At 44.0% G+C, this 23,770-nt stretch overlaps 1 protein-coding gene across 2 annotated transcripts in view; it reads right to left on the bottom strand.

Annotated features, from left to right (window-relative positions):
• The window catches only part of MAP1B (microtubule associated protein 1B), an 89,044-nt gene extending 65,930 nt beyond the window's left edge, over window positions 1-23,114 (bottom strand). For both annotated transcript variants that reach the window (XM_065905661.1, XM_065905662.1), the window contains exons 1-2: window positions 22,853-23,114; window positions 14,032-14,133 (exon numbers count right to left, since the gene is read on the bottom strand). In XM_065905661.1, the coding sequence (XP_065761733.1) occupies window positions 14,032-14,133; window positions 22,853-23,036 (286 nt within the window). In that variant the 5' untranslated portion in view covers window positions 23,037-23,114. The remainder of the gene's footprint in view (window positions 1-14,031; window positions 14,134-22,852) is intronic.
• Between the last annotated feature and the right edge of the window lie 656 nt (window positions 23,115-23,770).

Here is a 23,770-nt window from a genome sequence, read left to right as displayed (position 1 = left end):
TATCCTAGAATTCCAAAGAACTTCATACTAACAACACATCTTGGCTTTACACATTAGCTATGCATATCAACTTTGCAGGCAAACCATTTTTTAAAATATGTAAATCACTCTTTTTCACTATGGGTTGGTATTATATTACAAGTACTGAGCATTATCTCATTAGAGATAATGAAACTGAAGTTCATAAATGCTAAAGAATTTGTCCACAATAGCACTATCTACTTAGCAGTAAAACTGGGATTGGAACACATTTTCTGTCCCCCACTTCCATCCACCAAGGAGTCTGTCCATTGCTTCTCAAGACACTGGCTCTTAACCAGAGTTTCTAGGTTACCAAGCTTCTGAAATCAATAGTTTGTAAATAAATGTTTTGCCATATCTCAATGTTTAAAGGAAATCTGTAATAAAGAAATTGCAATATAATCACTACAAATTTTCAGATTTCTTATACAGCTTATTCTTCAAACCTAAGAGCTAATTATAGGTTCTCAAACCCATGACACCTCTTCATCACTGTCACACTAAGCCAGTACAATGTGCCAGGCACTGTTTCATGGTTCTTTACTAAGCAATATTAGCGTAAGGCCTCCTTGGTTCTGAAGTTATGACATAATTGCATTCCTTTTCTCTTATCGTTCAGTTGTAATTGGGAAAAAGCCATCTCTGAAAAGTTAGAATTCTGAAAGATTAAAAATCTAGCCCTAGAATTACCTGGCTCAAGGTCTTTGGGCTCCATTTTTTTCAGTCAAAGTAGGTTTTTGTTCGGTTGGTTTTCTTTCCATTCTTCTTAAGTTGTAAGTTGAAGCTTGGGTTTTTTGTTTGTTTTGTTTTTTAACAACTGGTTTCATATTTTTGATGACTCTGCTTACTAAGCATAGAAAATCCATTTGCTGGCTAAAGGATTCCAACGACAGAAATTTCCATCTGATGACAGAATCATATTTCTGGATGACCCCAGAGTGAGTTAATTTACCAAATTATTTCATTTATATTTATATGCTGGAATGTTATTCCAAAGGCTCCAAATAGTCTCTGTTCTAGGTATAAAATAATTTTAAAAAGTAAGACATGTAATAATATGTATAACGAGTATACAATATAATGCTTTTTTTCAAGACAATGATCTTGTTAGAGGTTTTAAAATAACTCATACCAGCATTATTGGTAGAAAAGAAGACTGTGATTGGAGAGTGGGGAGGAGCATATTGGGAAAAAGGGGAAGAAAAAGAAAAGAGAAACTGGGGAAATAGATGATATTAGATTGGGAAAAAAGGCTTGAGTGATACAGATGATAAAACAATAGAAGTTGATAAAACAATAGAAGTAAAGGAGGTGAACCCCCATGAAATAGTCACTTTTTCAGTAAAAGGCATTTATTTGGCTGTTGGCCATGTACCTTTAAATGGAAAAGATGGTTTTCAAATAATACAAAAGCAAAGTCATTCCTATGTGCATGCTTAGTCACCTTAGTTGCGTCCAACTCTCTGTGACCCCATGGACTGCAGCACGCCATGCTCCTCTGTCCATGGGATTCTCCAGTCAAAAATACTGGAGTGAATTGCCATGACCTTCTCGAGGGGATCTTCCCAACCCCGGGACTGAACCCACATCTCTTATGTCTTCTGCACTGGCAGGCGGGTTCTTTACCACTAGTGCCAGCTGGGAAGCGGCACACATGTGATTAATTGCATGCGTGCACATACATGTTACACAACTTCAGCTGTTCAACCTATCTATTCCTGAGATCTAAAGCTAGTCCAGATAACCTTAAAGCATAGGCATTAAGCCTTTTAAAAATTACCTCACTTCTCATTTCCTTTACTTGGTTGGGTTTTTGTGTTTATTAGCTCATTAGGAGGAAAATGGTATAATGGAGAAGACAGTTCTCTAAAAAATCATGTTTTCGTATCATGAGACACAGGAAGCAGAAAGGAAAAACGCTTAGGACTTAGGAGTCGAGTGGTTGTATATGTAACAGGACAATGTAAATGCAGTGAGCCAATACATATTTTGCAAAATCACATTTTTTTAAAGCTACCTAAAGTTTGCCATCCTTTCTCTCTTCCCACTCCCCTTCTTTCTTTACAGCAGTTCTGAGTTCCACTGCAGTATTTAGAATCAATGACTCTTTTCAAGAATTAGTATAATTTCCAGGGAAATCGCTGTTTTATATAGAAAAACAATCATATTGGAATTGAGGTAGCCATTTGGACAACTCAATGTAAATGGTTTGCTCACTAATGTTTCAGTAACAAAAACTTGCTTCTAATCAGCACTCCCCTATGTAGACAGTGCAGTGACCACTAGTGTTTTGCTCCCAAATCATCTAAGGAAAGCTCACCTAGAGTGTTCTGAGTTTGGTTTCCAGGTAGGAGGCAAAGTGTGTTCTCTTGTGTGAGTGCAACTTTCTTGGCCTTTGCTCCAGTAAAATACCAATATTTGCCCCCAAAGTACAATAGTTATTAAAAACTCCCTTTGAAAATATCACCATAATCAGAAGGAAAAGGGAACAACAGATTTCTAAGTGCATGTTTTGAATAAATAGTTTAAACATATCCTGAGCTAAGGAAACAAATTTGGTTTAGGAATTCTGAGTCAATTCTAGATACATTTTAGGGTATATATTAAAGAAAGGACTGTATAATTAGATTCTAAAATTTGCAAAAAAAAAAAAAAGTATTATCTTTTATTATTGGAATATAATGAATTACTGGCAAGTCTCTCTTACCTAGAATATTTGATTAACCACACCACCATTCTTAATTCTTATCATCCATAGAGATATCATCAATAATGTTTTTGGTACAAAGACTATTTCATTTGGGTTTAGAACACTCTATAAGGTTTGTTGTAAAAATAATAATTACATGTATGTCATAGGGAGTGAATTAAACATTTTTTGCAAACATGATCAAATTAGGGAGAGGTTAAAACTGAAATTGTTACCTCAAAGGTATTAGATACCAAGAGTCAACCACATGACACATTACCATAAAAATCACTTTTCCTTCTGGATAATCATGGCCTTCTGATCATGATTACCTGTATGCAAGCTGCACACTGTCAGTAATGATTTGAGCATTGCTTCCCAAGGGTGTTCATATCTGCATGCACTAACTTGTGAAACTGTGTTGTGCTAATTGATGGTTCGCAGGACACGATATGCATAGCTGATCATGCATATTAAAATGCAGGCCATCCTCAATTATCCAGAACAAACAAGGTCCCTGGCACTTTTAACACACACAACCTAGAGATGATCCCCAGAACTCAGGAGGTTCAATCTTCAGCCTCCTCCCAAAGATGTGTGAATAAGAAAATAATCTGAAGCTCAGTGCAGCACCAAACATCAACGTGGAAATTCTAATTTCAATGGGGAAAAAATGTAGCTATTTCCCATTTGGCATTACGTAGACCCACTTAAGAATTCGACTTTCGAAATACTTTCCACGCAGGTGTTTGGCACTGTGCAAACACAATTAAGTTCCGTCTCGTTGGGTCTGTCTGGAAAGGTACGGACAGATGGGAAAAACCAAGGGCCAAGAATTCACAAACTGGGAAATTAGTTGAAGTGTCATAAAGCTGTGCATCTTCACCTAAAAATGAATAATCCTAGCAAACACAACAGGCAGATTTTCTAAACTGAATTCTTTCACTGACATTTTAAAACCTGGATTAAAAACCATTTTAAGCTAGACAGCGAATAGGATAAGTGCCCTTCTACATTTCAGAGTAGAGACAATTTAGTAAAAGTTCATGAGTCACAGAATATGAATCTGGAAGGGACTCAGAGATCACTTGGTCCATCCTTTCCCAAATTGTGTTCTACAGAAATCAAGATCCCTGGGAGACAGTAGTAGCAGAAGTGACATGTCCAACAGGAAAGGAAATTTATGGTTATACAAAATTGAACAAGTTTATTGACATGCAGCTACATACTTCATGGCTCCTCAAAAAATAAGATCTGCTATAAATTCTCAGGCTTATTTCACCATGAAATTCTTTCCTGCTGGCTCTCTGTTAAAGTTTTACAGGACTAACGGCAGACAGAACGAAGCTGCAGATTCCCTAATCTAGTCTTCGTTGCTGTTTCAGCGCCGAGTCGTGTCCCTCTCTGTGACCCATGGGCTGTAGCCCACCAGGCTCCTCTGTCCGTGGGGTTTTCCAGGCAAGAACACTGGAGTGGGTTGCCATTTCCTTCTCCCGGGGATCTTCCAACCCAGGGACTGAGCCAGTGCCTCTGCTTGGCAAGCAGATTTTTTACCACTGAGCCACCCGGGAAGCCCCAGTCTGGTCTAACCCCTCAGCTCTGCGAGCAAGGGAAAGGCCGCACAGCAAATTTTCAGAGCTACATGGGCAACGGTAACTGCAGGTGTGGCCCAGAACTGCCGACTCGGTCAAGCTTAGAGGACTCGGAGGTGGGGGGGGGGTCGGGGTTAGTCCTGGGAAGCAGCTCACAACAGACATCCCCTCCCTGCTCTCTCAGAAGTGTCCATTCTGGCCTGGGGCAGTGAACCAATTACTTCAGATTTATTTCCATTAAACCTTTCACTTTCACAATCTCTCCCAAGTGGCTTGAGTCTGCCAATGGATAATTTTCCAGCTCTCAAAGATGAAGACAGTCTTGAAATCAAGCCTTTATATTCTGTTCAGCAGTTCTGCTCTCACAGAATCTTTTTGGGGGGAAGGGGAAGCATCCTAAAACTTTCAATCTTTTCATAATTAAAGGTCCTAAAATGTAGCTCCCAAATAGGGTATAATTAATTCAGTATGAATCCAAATTCCTTGATCACAGAGGGAATCCACTGCATTAGATCTGTTGTACTTATGCCTCAATTTGTATAGGTAATACTATTTTAGTGCATATTTTTATGCATGTATATTTTAAAAAGATAGCTTGAACAAAAACATTTACAGGAGGGTTCTCGCTTGCAAAATTCTCATTTGCATATTATTATACCCTAGATTATTCTGTTTATCTTATTTTCATGCTCAGTTGTAAACAAGTCCCAGGGACAGTCTTACTTACACTTTTTATGGCCTGCAGAATTAGGAACTGGAACTGTGTCTTGAAGCAGGAAATACCACGTAAATATTTAATGAGATTGGCTGATACTAGGGTACCTTCTCAAAAGACATACCATATAATGTGAAAAGATTATCTCCTTTCCAATCAATTAGAATATATAAGGTATGCACGCATGCTTCAGGATGCAACATTACAGTATGCTAAGTTGCTTCAGTCCTGTCCGGCTCTTTGAGACCCCATAGACTGTGGCCCGCCAGGCTCCTCTGTCCACAGGATTCTCCAGGTAAGAATACCGGAGTGGGTTGCCATGCCCTCCTCCAGGGGATCTTCCCGACCCAGGGACTGAACCTGCCTCTCTTGCGTCTCCTGCACTGGCAAGTGGCTACTTTATCACTGGTGCCACCTGGGAAGCCCTATGAGAAGGTACCCCTCTCTCCATCTCTCTGCTTCTCTCATGCACGAACACAAACATTAAAAGGGAGGAGTCCCATCAATCAGTTTTCATGCCTATTTTGCTGGTCTTTACACAGGTGTCAACCTTCAGGTAAGAATTTAGAAAGCAGAAGACAACTGCTCAAAGGCTGAGGAGCTCTGTACCAAGACGGTGTCATCAGCCTGAGATGCAGGATTTATTATCTCATCTTCGATTTAACTGCTATCGAGTACTTCTCCAAATGTGACATTTCCATTGACTAACATTTCAGCAACCAAAAAGCATCGTCTATATGGAGTAGCATCCTAGGCGCAAGGTGCATCAAGATGCAGTGCCCCCTCAGGGGAGCAGTTGTCCCTTCCCCAGACTATTCTTGGGAGACACAAACAGGGAACCTAACAATTTGGCCCAAAATGCGCCACTGTGCCTCACTTACTCAGACTCCAGTGAGAATCAGTTTGATTAAGAAAGAAACGGCCAGCAAAGGGCAGGTTTAGAGGGCTTTCCAAATGCATGCAGCCCTCGGGATGTTCATATTTTACCTCAACCCCTCAGGCAATCAACTGCACAAAGCAATTTTCAGAAGCAATTCAGTTGGTGTCTTTAAAATGACAGATGCTGTAACTGGGGAAAGGAGCCACCTCCCACAAAATGCCACCTTCCCTGGGCCTTAGTGTTCATTATTACTTAGATAATCCTATTTTTAAATCATATGTAGGGTTGTATTTTTGGTCAGCAGTCCCCTTACCAGCCCTGACTGGAGGCGAGTCTTTGACACTGGTTGAAACAGCTTATTAAAACATTATTTTAAAAAATAAAATAAAATATTATTTTCGTCTCGTATTGATGTTCATCTCTTCTATCCCCATGGTCCGTTTTCTAAGGGTTCTTCCCCAGGGACACGTCTTACTTTCTCACATTTCTCGAGGACCAAGGAAATCTGACTTCACATGCAATAGAAATCACCCATAGACCGCAGTTGAGAAAACCAAAGGCGTCAGCCCCGGGCACGATGTTTGGATGCCTGCTGTTGCCCGGGTAACATTTAATTAGGCTCTGGTTGCGGCTGGAGTGGGGGTGCTGGTACCTGGGTAACCTTTGTCACTGTGACTAAATCTGTGGTTGAACAATCAAAACGCAATGCTTGCTATGATCTCCATTTCTCACCCTCTCTCCTCTTTAGGAACTGGACCCAATCTGCCTTCGCACACACAGGTCTTAAATGAGGGAAGCGCTGTTTGTGTTCCTTTTAAGCTGTGAATGACTTCTCTTCCTAACTAGATTATGACCAGTAGGGATACCTAATTCTTCCGTGGATCCCTTTACAATTCCTGGCTTCTTAACAGACACTCAAAAATATGACTTGACTTCTTAAAAAAAAAAAAAAGATGTTCTTCCTAAAAAAAAGCTTAAAAAGCTCACGCTTTATTCCTCATCTTCCACCATTCTTTCCAGCCTGTTTTCACAGATGCTGAACAAAATACCCTACAGAGAACACACAAAAGCAGGCACTAAAAAAGTAAGGGGACTTGAGCCGCTGGCTGTGGGGGCCAGCTTTAAAAAACAAATGAACACCCATCCACCACCACAACAAATCTAGCAAAAAACCAGGGCTCTCTGGTCTCTGGAAATGAAGACAAAAGCACTGACATTCAGCGTTAAGATGCCGTCCTTGGTGGGCGACGGGAGCAGCTGTTCTCAGATGCACTTAGTCGGATTTAATGGCGGGGCTATTGACGATCCCCCAAATGGCTACTGGGCCCAAGCAGCCAATTTTCTGCTCCCCTCCTGCCTGTGTTTGCCTGTGTTGAGTGGCTCCACATTGCTCATGAGGAACTGCTTGAGAGCCAGCAAAGTAAAGCATCCTTTTGACTTAAAAAAAAGTGAGATGAATGGGTATTTCTAGGATGGCCTGAATGAGCCCTCATTAACAACCCTGGGGAATGAAGGTGCCTGCACAGGGCAATGAAACATCATTTTATTCCTTTGACCACACCTGCACCAAAAAGAGAAAAAAAATCATGTATACTATAAGGACCTATGAATATAAAGGATCGCTAAATCTCAAAGTTGAGCCAATTGTAAACCTCACAGGAATTAGCGCCTAGTACTGCATACACTACCAAATTCTGGATCTTCTCCTCGGGAAGTCTGGACCTCTCACTGTTCCAAAGGAAAGCAAGTGGGGGCTAGCAGGCAAGGTTTGCTGCAGCGTGTGAATGGGAGCACTGGGGCGGGAGCACAGAGCAGGAGGGGCTGGGAAGGCTGAGGGCAGGGGGTGCACAAAGAAAGGCGAGCAATTTGCATTAAAATGGGAGTCCCCTTCCCAGGCGGGCGGCAATGACCTCCAGGGATGTTAAACAGAGGTCTGGTTACTTCCACAAAAATAAGGCTCTTTATTTGCCATGTTTCTCCTAAGACCAGGATTCTTCCTATAACCTCGAATGATGATGCAATGAGAAAAGATGAACCTGATGGGTCTGTGGGCAAGTGCCTGAACCTGTGTGTGTGCTAAAAGGGAAAACAGGAGGATAAAGCGTCTGCTTTCACTCAGAAATCACAAGGGTTAAGTCAGCCTCTCAAATGCAAGTGAAAGTATAGTTGTGTGCTTTATCTTTCAAAGGTTAGGAGCAGGGCTGAAAACACATTCATTACTGGCTGTCATAGAGGGGTTGATGTATTCTAGGCACATACAATTAGGCTATAATTCTGTACAATGACAGACTAAACATACAAGTCTAGACAGAGAAAGAAGATGACTGCAAACATTCTTAGACCTTTTCTAAGAGCATTTTAGTATTTTCTTATCAGTCTACTGGCAAATGTAAATCCTTGCCTCATTAATGTCAAAGGGAGGAGGGGATTCGCATGAGTTAAATTCAAAGGGCTTGATTTCAATTCTCCATCAAAAAGCAATCTTGAGGCCAGATATTTTTAGCAGTCACTCAGCACCAATCTGTGGTTTATTTACCTCCCAGAGAAAAGGCATGGATTCTTAAACAGAACCACCCATACATATATCACAAGGTCAGTCACACCACATAAAGCTTTTTGTGAATGTGATCTAAGAGTTGTAAAACTAGTGACAAAATGTAAACATGCCAAGGTCTCACTATTTATTCAGTTGACTAAGAAAATAAACCACAAGAAATTTCAGTTTCTTAAAACTAGCAAAATCTGTAGTCACTTGTTTGGAGAGAAGAGAGAAACAAGGAACAGGAAGGATCAGAAGATGTTACCCATGGAGGTATTATCACGGCAGGAAAGCCAGCGAGCACCTGTGCTCACATCAGCATAGGCACGGACGGGACCATTTTGCAAATAGTCTTCAACCGTGCCCTGGGGTCGGGCTATGTCAGCGCTTTAATGCATCTCCTCCATTTTGCTCTCACACCCAAAGGACTTTCCTAAACTCAGCCCTGCAATGCCGCTGCCCCTGCGCAAAACCAGCAACCAGCCGGGTGCCTTCTGATAACGCTGAGGGCAACTGCTTCTCTACGGAACACCGTGAAATCATTTTTTAAATTATTACAAAAAGGAAGCCAGTCAGTATATAAAGCCACCACTTCCCCTAGATAACAATAATCAGCAAATATACAAATCCGATAGATTTTCACCAAGGGAGACAATTTTAATACTAGTTTACATGTATTGTTTTACTGTGTGATAAGCACCGTTTCAAGATCTTGGCACAAATTAATTCATTTTATATTCAAAAAAACTATGAGGTAGAAGTGATCATCACTGTTTCACAAACAGCAAACTGAAGCACAGGATGGTTAGGTAACTTGTCAGAGATCCTACAGCAAGTAACTTTTAGAGCTAGGATCTAGACTCTGCATTATGTTGCTGGTGAGGATCTGGGTTAACAAAAATGTTTAATTATTATAGCAGACAGATGTAGCAAAATGTTGGGGAAAAAAAAGATTGAAATTAATTTTCATTCTGGTATCCCTCGTCCTAGGAATCATTTGTATTTGTTTGTTCTTTTGCAATGATGTCTAACACAGGAAATCATGGGACACTTTCCATATCCCCACTCTGCTGTTAGGGGCAGATAGATCTAAAGTTAAGTTAGGGAGCGAAGCAAATAGGAATGGAGGGTGAAATAAATTCCATTCAGCATGGTAAACCTAGCTCAACTCTCATGATAAGATTTATCAAAATGATTCTCATCCAGCATGATTAAGGTACAAAAATATACATAGAAAAATTTTTTTTTAATTTATGACAGTATTTGAATTTGTACACATAAGGAAATAGAAGATTGTTGCTCTCTTGTGAAAAGACTCAATTGTTGAACCTTGGCTTGAGTGGGAACACTGGGGAGTGTTCATCAGACAATACCTAACCTTTTCTCTTAAGAAAGCTGGTCTCACTTGAGTCCACCTTAGATGTGGCCAAGGATGGTGGTATACCAGGGCTAATCAGCAGAGACCAGCCCCTGCCTCACAGACACCTGTTGAAGGATTTTTAGGAAGTCGATGCTGCAACAGCTCTGAGAGAGTAAGATGGCCCTAGATGACTGGCCATTCCAAGAAGCAGAGTATGCCAGAGGCGGACAGCACTTGGCAACCCCAGGGCTCACATTCTGGGGAACTGGAGGACTCATGACCTCATCATTCAGTAGACGACCCTCACCTTCTGCCGAGAAAGTAACACATTCCAGCATCCTGCTCAAAGGATATTTGTTCAAGATGACTAAACCATTCCATAAGACCTGCAATCTTCAAGAAACAGGCCAACTGAACCTCAAGACCATATTTAAAAACTAGTGCAAGGGTTGAACAAGCACAAGCACAAATCTGGTTGTGCTGCCGCGTAATCTATTACCTGCCCTGGAGGCTATCACCAGTCTTTTATAAGGGATCTCCAATTCTTAAAAATAGCAATAGAGGTATAACAATATGAGTGTAAAACAGGCAGAAGAGCAATCCTAGTTCCCCATCTACAGCTGGGCCTCATATTCACAGGATCCTTCTCTACAAATTCAACCAGTTGAGGACTGAAAATATACACTTAATTCTAGAAAGTTCCAAAAAGCGATACTGGAATTTGCCACAGGCTTGCAACTATTTGCATAGCTTTTAGGTATTACACGTTGTATTAGGTATTATAAGTAACCTAGAGATGACTTAAGGACTTCCCTGGTGGCTCAGACGGTAAAGCGTCTGCCTACAATGCAGGAGACCCAGATTCAATCCCTGGGTCGGGGAGATCTCCTGGAGAAGGAAATGGCAACCCACTCCAGTTATTCTTGCCCGGAAAATCCCATGGACGGAGAAGCCTGGAAGGCTACAGTCCACGGGGTCGCAAGAGTCGGACACGGCTGAGAGATGATTTAAAGACTGTGAGAGGATGTGCATAGGTTACACACAAATATGAAGCCACTTCATATAAGAGACTTGAGCCTTCACTGACTCTGGTAGCCACGGGGGTCCTGAATCAAGTCTCGGCAGGTTCCCACTGCCACTACACTTGTGTCAGAGCGGACAATGAATATAGTAACTCTGCTAGCCCAAACAAAAGGCAACAAAAACTATTTGGACATGATGCAGACTGCAATTTTATGCTAGCCTGTCTGTGACTGTTAAATGCCTGCTCTTCTCACAAGAAGATAAGAGTAAGCAAAGTAGTGACTGTTTTTTAGTTTTTTGTCATCACTGTGTGTTCACCCTTCCCCATCCCACAGTGCCTGGCACACTATAGGTGCTATCTAGGTTTTTTTGTTTTAACTGGCTGAAGAAACAACTTTTTTTCCCCCTCTATTTTTTTTGCCATGCAGCATGAGGAATCTTAGTTCCCTGACCAAGGATTGAACCTATGCCCCCTGCAGTGGAAATGTGTCTTAATCACTGGACCATAAGGAAGTCCCAAAGAACAGCTTTATTTACTTATTTATTTATTCATTCATTTATTTTTAAAGATTTGACCTTCCTTTTGTTCCGGGCCTAAACTCATTTAACTTAGATTCTTGAAACTCTAAGTGCAGAGGTTCAGCTGACTCCATTTATGGGTTTGAGGTGCATGCTTCAGCTTCTACGAGTACCAGGAGTGGGGAAGAGACACTACATGTGGATCCACTTAAAAACTGATATCAAAATTTCCCATAAAACCCTTCAATCAGTTCATAAAGACTTCCTTCGGTCCAGTGGTCACCCTGTGATATCTGCTCAGCCCAATTTTGCATCCTTCTCCAAGATAACATCTCTTCTCTCTAAAACACACTCACTTACCTGAACTGAACCCGATGTGTGCTTTTATCATCTGTGGTAGTCTTAGTTAGAAACCTCCACCCCACTCTGAAGGGGAAGGCTCACAGGGCCTCACGCTCATGGGCTGCATTCTAGACGCTTGGTTTTCAGAGAGGCCCAGCCCTGCACAGGGCACTCTCAGGCTGCAGAGGGAAGCTCGTAACATCTCCTTGGGAGTTGGCAAGAATGGGAAGGTGCTGTGTGTCCAGGGGCCAATCTCTGGACACACAGCCTAGCGTAGCACTGCTACAACTAGGCAGGAAACCAATCCTTACTGGAGGTTTCAGCAGGAAAAAGAGGGATAGTGGGGTAGATGGGCTAAAGCAGCAGTTTGGGGAACCAGAACTTCCTAGTCCACAAGAGTAATGCCAGGTCTCTGGTTCATTCTTTAGAAATTCTTGCAGCCTTTCATTTTGCAATACACTGTCATTCTGTAAAGTCAATCCAAGTATGAATGAATACAATGAGCACCATAGGATTCATTTACAAAAAAAAAACCAAAAAGTCATAGTAAGAAAACCAGAACAACCTACAGAGAGAGGATAAAAGCTTGAATTTTGCATTTTGAAATATACTTGTTGGAAAAGGGACTTTCCTTATTTTTCTTTTCATAAGATGATTTTTAAAGTTATGGAAATGTGTAGGACATAAAAATACAACATAACAACGAGAAAAACAACCACATACTGTACCTTAATGTCAGCAAATCGTGTGCTGTCTGATAGGCTCTGGACCATTCTCTTTTTGCCTCAATGCAAAGTTACTTAAGAGCTGGTTTTCACATGACTTTGCAGCAATTTTAACTTTTAATGAACCAGCTCTTGTTAAGTTTTTCTTAAAACATTTACTCAACTCCATGCTTGAGAGCTACGATTCATTTGATGGCTGAAAAGTATGGGATTTTATTCTAAGATCAAACTCAAAGAGAAGAATGATTCCAGTCTCATGGGCATATTGCTGCAGTCAAGTGTGATGCATGAAGAGGCGGACATTCTGTAAGTGGCTTCAAATCTCGGGCATGAAAGGCTAATGGAATATGATGCTGCTGTGATGTACTTAGTAGCTCAGTCACGTCTGAGTCTTTGCGACCCCAATGGACTGCAGCCCACCAGGCTCCTCTATCCATGGCAATTCTCCAGGCAAGAATACTGAAGTGGGTTGCCATGTCCTCCTCCAGGGGATCTTCCCAACCCAGGGATTGAACCCAGGTCTCCCACATTGCAGACAGATTCTTTACCATCTGAGCCACCAGGGAAAACCGAGAATACTGGAGTGGGTAGCCTATCCCTTCTCCAGGGGATCTTCCCCATCCAGGAATCAAACCAGGGTCTCCTGCATTGCAGGTGGATTTTTTACCAGCTGAGCTATCAGAGAAGCCCAGTGGAATATGATGTAATCAGTCAAAATGGCTGAACTTCATTGCTGATTTTTTATCAATGCCAATAAAATTTGCAATCATACAACAAAATCATAAAGACAGAAAAGAGCAGTCTCTATTTTACATAAAATGTAGTTAATATTCAAGAAATAAAATGCCAAATGGCAACTGTGATAGATCAATGGCAGAACTTTTGAGAGACACACCCCAGGTTGAGAGTCTTTACAGACCAGTAACTCTGTTCATAATCCTCAAATGTGACCAAGTGGGAGAAGCATGGGTCACCCTCATAAGAGGAAGACAAGGTGGGTGAGTCTGACTACCTCCTCAGTGAAGTAGCTAGTTAGCAGCAGCATCTTCATAAATGACAAATTTGTGTGTCCTTACCTTTAATTATTTAGTAGTATTCATTTTCATCTCTGAAAGAAAGGCTATCTTAACAGTAGTTTGGAATTCCAGACTCTTACCCACACTAAGTGGGAGATAATGCAATGATGAAATAATGATACATATTTCATTGAGATAGAAAATACAGAAATGCACACACATATTTCATTTTCTTGAGAGAGAGGGTATTTATGGAATTCTGAGAGCATCCAATTTGTATTCATAACTTCATGAGAGTAAAATTCACATTTAAATAGACTACAATCTCTTAAGCTCAGAGTACAGTGAGACAAGTATGAAATTTAAAAATTTACCCTGGAACTTAAAATCTTCTAAGACTCCACAAAATAGAAACCCACACAATGACAAATTAAGAGTTAGTTGACTTTCTTAAAAGGTGGCTTCTTGCTCACCTAGTTGATAATAACAAACACAGAGAATCCCTTTAGCAATAAAAGGAAGTCTTTTCCATGCCCCAGGCAAAGCTTTCCAGCCAAGGGTCAGTTTCTTTTAAATTCTAGGTTGACTACTACAGAACTGAAAGCCTCACCTGGAACTTCAGGAGAGAACCTTGCTGAGTGTCGGGATACAAAAAGTTTCAGTTCTTGATCCAGATTGCATTCAATCAGGTTTGTGTCCCATGATCGGATTCCTAAGGAAGGAAAGGAAGACAGATGACAGACCACCAGTTAGTCATTTCGCTGTGGTTTGGAAAACATCACTGTAGCATTTCTCAGGCTTTAAGGAAGGGAGTGGAGACTCTTGCTGAAGCGCTTGGTGACCAGCAGTGGATACCCACAAAATGGGAGGGCGGGGGAGCTCTCCCCACCAGGCCACAGGGGAAGGATAACTAGCAGTGCAGACTGAACTTCTGCCCCTCATAACATGTAAATGCAGCTCTTCTGGAAGAGTAAAAGAAAACAGCTATTAGGAAAATGACAGGCTTTACTCCTGAGAGGGAGCAGAAAGGACAGGAAGACGGTGAGCTCCGTAGCAGTTAGGGGGCTACTAGACAATTGCTGGCTTTCCCATGGTCCACTTGTACGTGGCTAGAAAAAGGAGAATGAGGGTGGGAAGTAAATATGGGGGATGGCATTCAAGTCCATATGTCTGTTTTTAAAGGTTTTCGCAGTGTGCATGTGCATTTTGTATGCCTATCTGGTTACTCTTCTTTACTCCTCCCATTTTTGACCCTGATTTCTCAACCCCTGGATATCAGTCAAAATGTGTGCTATCTTTGCTAAGAAGGCAGATCTGGCCTATCTGTCCTCCCAGGCATTTAGCTAACTAGCTTGGCAGACAGCTCTTTCATTCACAATTGTTAGTTGTCTTCGTTTTCTTATCCAGAGGCAAAGAGATGTGGCAACTTTTTATACTTTATAAACTTCTACAGAGTTGGGGGCCGTGAACTGTCTATTCCCATAAGAGTTCACAAGGCTGGAAGCTGGGGTGAGAGGAACATGGGGTAAGGAGCGCTGATGCCCTCCCTCCCTCCTCTCTCCTGACTTTCCAAAAGAGGCGGCTAGAGGGGAACCAGGAGGACAGCGGAGAAGGGAGGGCCAGGCAAAATTGAGGGATCACAGAACTCTGGAGTGTATTTTCATATCTTCCCAAATAGATGGCTCGTGGGAGAATCATTATGTAGGCAGTATCCTTGACTCTACCCCTGCGTGGAGCATCCTCAACCTCCAGAAACAAACCTCTGGAAGGGCAATCATTTACTCTCTGTCTACCAAAGGCAGGGACTGTGTATCACACAGGTGAACTGTCTCTAAATAAACACTTGATCTTTAATCATTTTTGCTGGTCATTTAGTCACGCATCCAGACTTGGGAGTACAAATGGCAGTATGTTACTTAAACATACCTCTTAAATCCTTAAAGTATATCTGCATTTGCCCCTATTTAAATCTTGTTCAGTTTTCCTATTCTGCAGAGAATCACTGTAAAGACACACACAAACTACAGAGATTCTGTAAACTGAGTTGACTATACATCTAAAATATCTCCAGATGATACACCAAACACCTTTCCAAATTATGAGAAATATTTTCAAATAGATGTCCATCCACTATATAGAGGTAGATATTTCTCATACAATCTATGGGAAGGATTCAGGTGTGCAAGAGTTAACATTCCTAAAGAGAGGCTAAATTATAAGGGAGAATTTTATGGGTCTCACTGGAAACATTAACAGCCTCAGTTTGCATTTGTGCTAATGGAACACTTAAAATTTCAACAAGAAAGGCATGTTGTGACTTTGTGAATCTTTTTCAGGCAGAATTGATAAAGAGGTTTCCTTTTTGTTCCACAGAAAGCTTGACAGGTGAAGAGGTCTGAATTCATTAAAATATTTGACTTCCGCATATATATTCTATATATTCAGCTAGCGTGGAAAATCATCAAGCCCCTGTCTGAACTGCTTAATTGGAAATTGTTGACTGGATTATCTATGCTCCAGGTCTGAGTTCCACTTTGTCTTCTGGCTTGTCAAGTAGGGTCAACAAGTTAATAATGAGACTATGTATTTTAATTAAATTCACACGATTTCTCTGCCTTTGTTCTAGTAATGTCTAAATTGCTACATTATTTGAATGGCTTCATCCAGGGCTATACATAGACTGGTTCTAGATTGCTGTTTCCCATTTCTCCCTCGGCTTCAATTAACTTGTCATGATACAGGCAATTAAATGTTTGCTTTCTCTTTCATAAACCTCTGCTTCTATGATTTGTAACTTAAGAGAGGAAAAAGTATGAAACAGTAGAAAAATCATTTAGTAATTTTTAAGTTCCATTAGCAAACAACTGATAAAATGATTATTTCTCTTTTTTATACGCCCAGTGAAATTAAAAATTCAGGTTCTCTTTTTCAAGGGAGCAATTTCCAGCCAAATTACATCTTAAGAATGCATAATCACTGCTACCACTTATAAAATAAAGGTTACAATGGATTTACCGGTTATTTTAGTTCTAAAGGAAAATTCTGGAACGAGGCCACTTTCTATACCAATTTTAGAAAGAAAATATTGTGTCATTACTTTGTACCTTCTACTGGATAATGTTAATAAAGGGAAACAGTACCTCTCAATGAAAACTGTCACAGCATTCAGTTGGTTTATATATCTCCCCTTTGTGCCTAAGAAGCAGCCAGCAGTGGACCCTCTAAAGCTCATAGGACCAAAAAAAGTCTTCTTTGGCTCTTCCTACATTGTCCCCTCCTGAGTTCATCATTGCAGGGGACAGTGGGGTGCTGGGAAAGAGGTTCCGAAGAGGCTTTCAGAAGGAGGTCATTCTGGGCTCTGGTGGGGAGTAGAAAAGCCATGGAATTTTCTGGCCCTTCCCCCAAACCATGCCAGGTCAAGTTCCTCCCTGGGCCTTTGCTTCTCCAGCAAATCTGTCATGACTATGCCCTTACTGGCTTTCTCAGATGGGGGCAAAATAAATCCCCCAGTTGGAGGGAATCAACCTGCACTTCCCGCTTTTCCCAGCCATCCCCTACATGTGGGAATCTTAGTTCCCCCACCAGGGATCGAACCTGTCACACCCTGCATTAGAAGCATGGAGTCTTAACCACTGGACCACTAGGAAGTCCTCACCTCCACTTTTTAAACTGGGCCCAGAGAGCATCTGCCACCCCTGGGCAGGTGGCCTATGGTGAGGGACCCTGAGAACCTCCCTGCCTGACCCGGGGCTGGCTTCCAGCCCTGGAAGCTGGTACCATCTCTCTCTAGCCCGATGACCAGTGGGGAACAAAGGACCTTTCCATCTCAGTTCTGATTCCAGGGGGAGCAGTGCACTAAGGGAAGGCTAAGTGCACATAAAGTTGACAGATGAAAAAAAGAGGGAAAAAAAGGTGTGTGTGGCAGGAGCATAGGAGGCAGGAATCCTAGGACAAGTCAGGGTGAACCATAAAGAAGAGCCACATCCTCTTACTTGATACAGGTTAGACTTGGCCAAGTTTATTGATGATGCAAGCATTTTGTAGGCTTATTTAATAAGAGCAACAATTATTTTTTAAAGCCTCTCATTTAAAGGCTAAAATCTATATCCTGAAAGAAACAACAGATAGAAAGCATAAGGAAACGACCATGCATTGCGTGTTGAAATGGTACCTGGGTTCCATCTGCTACTGGGACTTATGACAAGTTGATTTTTTTCCATGAGCTTTAGTTGCTCTCTCTCAGGAATAGACTTTTGAACATTTTTTGCCCAATTTCCTAAACTATTTAACTACAACCATAAAATTCTATTTGCAAAACTATATTAGTGATCTGAAGTCAGATTAGACTCATAAAAGAAATAATTAAAACAAAGGAAATGCTAAATTCAATAAAGTTTTCTTTTTTAGAGAAAAGTTTTCCTATTTTTTTCCCCTTGACCTAACCTTCAATTTGCTTTTTTCCTTTTGTTTTAAGCCAACAAGTTGATGTTCATAATTTATGTGTTCTGTGTAATGCAGGCAAGGGAGGCCCATCTTACACAGAGTTCATCATTTCAAAGCATTGATGATAAATAACTTAGGTCTTGGCTGGCATCTTACATTAGAAACAAGCAAAAGAAGTGATTTATAATAAGTTATTTATTGGTGGTAAAAGTTGGAACTTATTTAAAAGGTAAACCTTTACAGAAGATTAACAATGACTCATCAATTTAACGACCTTAAGTTTGAGGACTGGCTTATATTTGGATCATAGAACTCTTTTAGTAGATAATACCAATTAAGCAGCGCAAGCAGAAATCCATCTGCCTTCTGATTATGAAAAGTATGAAAATGGATGGATATAAAAAATGTATCATTCCCCAACACTTTTTTTCATTCCCACCACCCCTTTGTCTTCCTGTTAAAACAAAATGGAAACAAAGCCCTAACTCTTTCCTGGGTTCTTAATTCTCTTAACCAATTTAGACTGAAAGCATTCAATAAATGACAATGTAATTAGCAAAACTTACATCTAAAAATCCAGGGCAGTAGATGTAACACACATCTATCTTTCTGATGAACAAATCCTGCTGATTACCAACGTTAACCAGAGGAAAGTTACACTCTTAATAGCAACTGAAATCAAACTGACACTTAGTGTTTTTTACATGCTTTAGTTTAAAAAAAATAAAATAAAATGAAGCAATGAAAACTTCACAAGACTCTAGAATCAGTTTTGCAAGACATGAGTGTATGTAGTCTATGTCCCAAAATAAACTGGAGGAGGGGAGACTCTGCTAAAATGGGGCTGACTGTTAAGTCTATGTTGGGGACTAATTAGGAAGGGGGCAGAGGAGGTGCCAAGGAGTAGTTGGTAGAGTGACAATGGTTTGGCATGGAGTCCTGCATAACTAACTAACTAAAGCCAGACCAGTCTGAGCAAAGACTGTTGTTTCAAACTTAAGAAATGACCAGACCCTACATTAAGCATTTTGAATGCAGCTGAAGAAACGAATGATGGTCTTCTGTCCTTGTGTAACCAAGCAGGACCCTACGGAACCTTCCTGGGACAGATCCCTCCCCTATAACCTTGGCTTTAGTTCCTCTCTGAAATACCTAGATATTAATATCTGAAGCATATTTCCTAAGTTATGTTTCAGATGCTAAAATCCCCATCAAATGGCAGAAATGAACTACTTGATGACCATCAGCACACAGTCCTCATTAACATAGTCTTGTGCTGTGCCGTCACTCAGTCATGCCCAACTCTTGGCAACCCCAGGCTCCTCTGTCCATGGGGATTTTCCAGGCAAGAATACTGCAGTGTGTTGTCACGCCCTTCTCCAAGGGATCTTCTCAACCCAGGGATCGAACCCAGCTCCCCTGCATCGCAGGCGGAGTCTTTACCATCTGAGCCAGCAAGGAAGGCCAACGGAGTCTTGTCACCTCATCATCAATCTAATTCTCAATTAGAGAATGGTGCATGAGCTGATCACACACTCTGGGACACCCTCCCTCACACTGCCTTTAACAATGCTTTGCTGAAAACCCTTGGGGGATTTCGGGGGTTTTGAGCATGCGTTCACCTTATATCAGCATCTTACAATAAAGCTGCACTTTCCTTCACCACAACCTGGGGTCAGTAGATTGGCTTTACTGCGTGCAGGTGAGCTGCCTCGAGTTTGATTCAGTAACACTAGGTTTCAAGAAGCATGTACTCAGCCTCCATGGTGGGCCGATTCAGGCCTACTGATGTACTTGCATTTCCGCCATCTTCCTACAGATTTATTTTCTGGGTTTCCCATAGAGCCTTAAATCATCAAATGGCAAAAATCCAAGTTGCCAGGGTCTCCAGATTCGCAGAGCCTCATCAGGATGAGAGGGCAGACAAGCAAGAGAGGCAAAAGATGAACCACTTTCCCTGTGGAAAGGCTGCGGCACACAACCAGGGCCAACCCCCCGGAGCATCTCCATCTTGCTTCAGACAACCGGTCCCATGGGCGCCCGCCACCGCAGCCATGGTATCAGAGTGACCTCTGGAGGAGGCCCTGCTGGAACCTGAGAGCTGAGGAAGCATCACATCAGGCCCAGGGCAACAGCCAGCCTGCCCTGTTGCTAAGTCATCTCTGACTGTCAGAAAAGCTACCGGAGCAGTATTTCCACTTAGCACTGGAAGGCCCTGTGGTTTGAGCTGCATCTAAGACCCCAGGACCCAAGAGAGTGATCTCCAGAGGAAAAGCAGCATCTGTTACTGTGCCTTAGGAAATGGCTTTGCTCACTCACTCGGTTGATTCTTAATGGGATCAATACTGCTATTTCAGAGTTCCCTGCAAAAAAGCTGACTAAATCAGGGCACTAAAAAAATCAGGAAGGCATGCTGACTGAAAAGGAAACCTGAGGGGGCTTCTGGGGGTCCCAGGAATGTCCGTTTCTTGATCAGGATCACACAGGTATGTCTTTTTGTGAAAATTCACCAAGCACCTCGTTTATGATTTGTGCCTTTCCCTGACCACATAACACATCAATAAATTTAAAAAAAGAAAAGAGGCAGGAAGACAAAATTGAACTTGATCACTAAGTTCCAGTAGCGTGAAAAATAGTCGAGACCACGTCACAGTGACCGATAACTTGGATGAATCTAGTTTATCCTTGAACAGAAGCAGCTTGAATAAACCCCCTGAGAAATAGGGCACTAAAAGGGTGATCAGCAGAGTAACAAAGCAGGAAGATAATTACATGGAAGGTGATTGCTGAGCCACCTCCCTGCATGGGGTGCTGCCCACAAGTGGATGACTTCTGCCTTTGTATAAAGGCAAGCTCTAGAAATTGCTCTTTGATCTTCCGGTGATGTTAGCCGGGCCCGCACCAACATCATGACAGGGCCTGAAAACCACTGATCTCCCTGTGATGTTAGCCTGTCCTGCACTAACATCATAACAGGGCCAGAAAACCAGTGATGCTGCAGTGCCGGCATTCTGTCACTTATGAGTGGTGTGACCTTGAGCTGGTCTCCCTATCCTTCCTGCCTCTCTGGGCCCCCATCTCCAAACTGGGGATAAGGGTCCCTCTCCTCACACCACATCGGGTGGTTCTGCACCTTTTATACATAGAAACACACCTCCTGCTTTATCATTACTTCCCAGCAAAGGTGCTGACAAATAGTATTTTTTAAAAAATCCCAAGTCATAGATTCATACAGCAGCCACACCCAAAGTCAGTACGTGTGAAATTTCCCAAGGAGAAAATGTGCAAATAAACTAAATTAGTACAGATCAAATTAAAAGGACTATAGTTTGAAAAATGAAGGGTTATTAGATGCTCAAATGAGGCATTTCACTATTGACCTAGCCTATTCTTCAATTTTTTTTTCCAAATAAAATAACAAATCTGCTTTCTGCTCACATTTCTTTCTTTCTTTTTTTAAGCAAAAAGTAACACCACTGCTTTAAAGTTAAACAAAAGAACCAGGTCTGCCACTCGAGTCTCCACCCTGCAGCCTTTTGTTCTGGGCACAGGCGACCGTTTCCAAATGCTGAGGCAGACCACTAGAGTTTAATTTTTTTTTTTCCATCTAAAACAAGGTTTTTCTCGCGTCTTTCACGGGGAGTGGGGGGCGGGCGCGGGGAACGAGGGCTGCGTGAACGCCCTTTGTCCGCCTCGGGCTGCCGTAGAGACCGCAGTGCGGGCTGCACCACGCCCACCAGCCGGTGTCTCGGGGCAGACGCGCTTCAGCACCACCCCGAGGGAATAGAGCGCCGGCTGGGGTGCGGAGGGACTGGCGACCTCGGTCTGGGAGAAGGGGAGGTCTGCGATGCCGGGGGGAAAGGGAGCGGCAGAGGACAGAGCTGCCCACCCGCGGACTTCGCGCGCAACAAAGCCGGGTTGAGGCAGACGTGGGGGCACGCAGCACCCCCAAGCCCCGGCGGAACGCACGCCCGGCCGGCCGCGCCCAGTGGGAGCGCCGCAGTGCGGGGGGCAGGTGCAGCGGGCGGGGGCACTGCGGCAGCCCGGGTGGGGCTGCGGGGCGGGTCGGTCCACGCGCCCGAGGCTGCGCCCGCTGGACCCTTACGGCCCCGCCCAGGGTTTCCCAGCGAACCGCTATTCGGCCTCTGCAGAGCGCGCTCCTAGTGCCCGCACCGGACCAGGCGCCCGCCCTACCCGCCACCCCACCCCCAAGCCATCACTCCCGAGGCAAAGACTTTTAAAAGGAGAAGCCCCACCCCGCAACTTGGGGGTCCCATTGTCCTTGCAGAAAGCTGCAACCGAGGCCCCAGGGGCAGTAGAGAGGCAGGCGCCGTCTGGGAAGGAGGCGCAGGCGGTTCTCCATCTCTGCGTCCCGGGGGGGTGGGGGGAGCGGGCGTGGCCCTAAGACTAGCCTAGTCATTCCGAGGGAAGAAAAGATGGAGAGGTTTTAAGCCAGCAAAGGCATTTCTCGGAGCTGAGGTGGTTGTGGCTAGCGGGATTCCCACGCGCACCCTGGCACATGGTACTTCAGCCTCGGGTCTGCTGACGAGGGACAATCCTAGCATTTTGCTGGGGGGGGGGGGAGGGGAGATGAAAGAGGTAATTGCAACGTCCCCCCCCCCCCCCACACACACACCTTTGGTGTCCTGCGGTTGCGGCTTCATTGCAGCCTCTGCCCCCTTTGACACCTGCATCTCATTTAGCGGGAGAGGCGGTAGCCAGCTGGAATCTGTAGACCCAGCCTAGTGACGGATCCCTCAAGGTTAGGAGACTCTCCCACTGGGTCCCAAATCTAATAATTTGCATTATTCTCCGAAACGAACCGGGGGGGGGGCGGGGAGGAAGGAATCTGGACAGAGTGCTGGAAGTGGCGGGGAAAGGCGTGGGTGCGGGGCGTGCCGGAGGAGAAAGGTGGCCGTCGCGCCCTGGGTGGGGTCGCGTTTGCGCGTCTCCCCGAACGCGTCCCCTGGGGGCGCAGGGCCTCTTACCAAGCTCGATGTTGCCGATGGCGCGTCGCAGGTGCTCCTCGGTCACAATCTCGCCGACGACCACCAGCAGGTAGAATTTGCTGTCGAGGAAGCGATGCGACAGGCTGGGCGAGGTGGTCGCCGCTGGGTTGGCAATGCTGCCGGACGGCTCAGGCTCGGCGGCTTCCACCACCACGGTCGCCATCCTGCCGGCCCGTTAAGCCTCGGCGAAGTGCCCGGCTCCGGCCGCTCCTCTCGTCTGCCGCAGGAGAAAGGATTATCTCCGAAGGTGCTGTCTCCGCTCCGCCCCCTGCGTCTCCCCTCCTCCTGGCGCTGCGCGCCGCCTCCCCCTCCGCCCTCTCGGAGAGCGCGCGGCGGAGAGGAGTCGGGAGTGAGAGAGGGCGGGGAGGCGGCGCCTCTTTTATATGGAGACCAGGCAGGGCGCCGGGGAGGAGGAGGAAGAGGAGGAGGGAAGGACCACCCCGCACATCCTCGCGGGGTGGCTGCCTCCGCTCTTCCAACCGTTGGCCCAGGGCTGATGTCATCTGCAGCAAATCATCTCGCCCGCGGCCCGGAAGCTGGAGGGACGAGGTGTGCGGACAATGGTCAGGGCAGGGCCGCGAGTCAAGGGGCTGGAGGACTCGACTAGGGGAAACCACTGCCAACCACACCCCCACCCACAGCCACTGCCCGCGCCAGACCCTCACCCGGCTCGTGCAGAAGTGGATGGCTTTCCATTTTCAGGGTCGGGATATTTACCTTGTCCTAGGTGCACAGGCCAGGCCTCTGCCTCGGGTGCCGTCTGCGATGAAGCCAGGTCCTCAGGATCTGTGTTTGCGCAGCGGACATGGGGCTGAGGGTACCCCGCCCAGGAAGATGGAACCTGTCTTTTCTTTGATGTTGTGGATTTCGGGAAGACATATTTACCAGTATTCACCA

This window comes from Muntiacus reevesi, chromosome 14, assembly GCF_963930625.1.
Source record: "Muntiacus reevesi chromosome 14, mMunRee1.1, whole genome shotgun sequence".
Classification (NCBI taxonomy): domain Eukaryota; kingdom Metazoa; phylum Chordata; class Mammalia; order Artiodactyla; family Cervidae; genus Muntiacus; species Muntiacus reevesi.
Note: the sequence above shows the minus strand (reverse complement) of the source record. Positions and strands in the feature narration are given on the sequence as shown.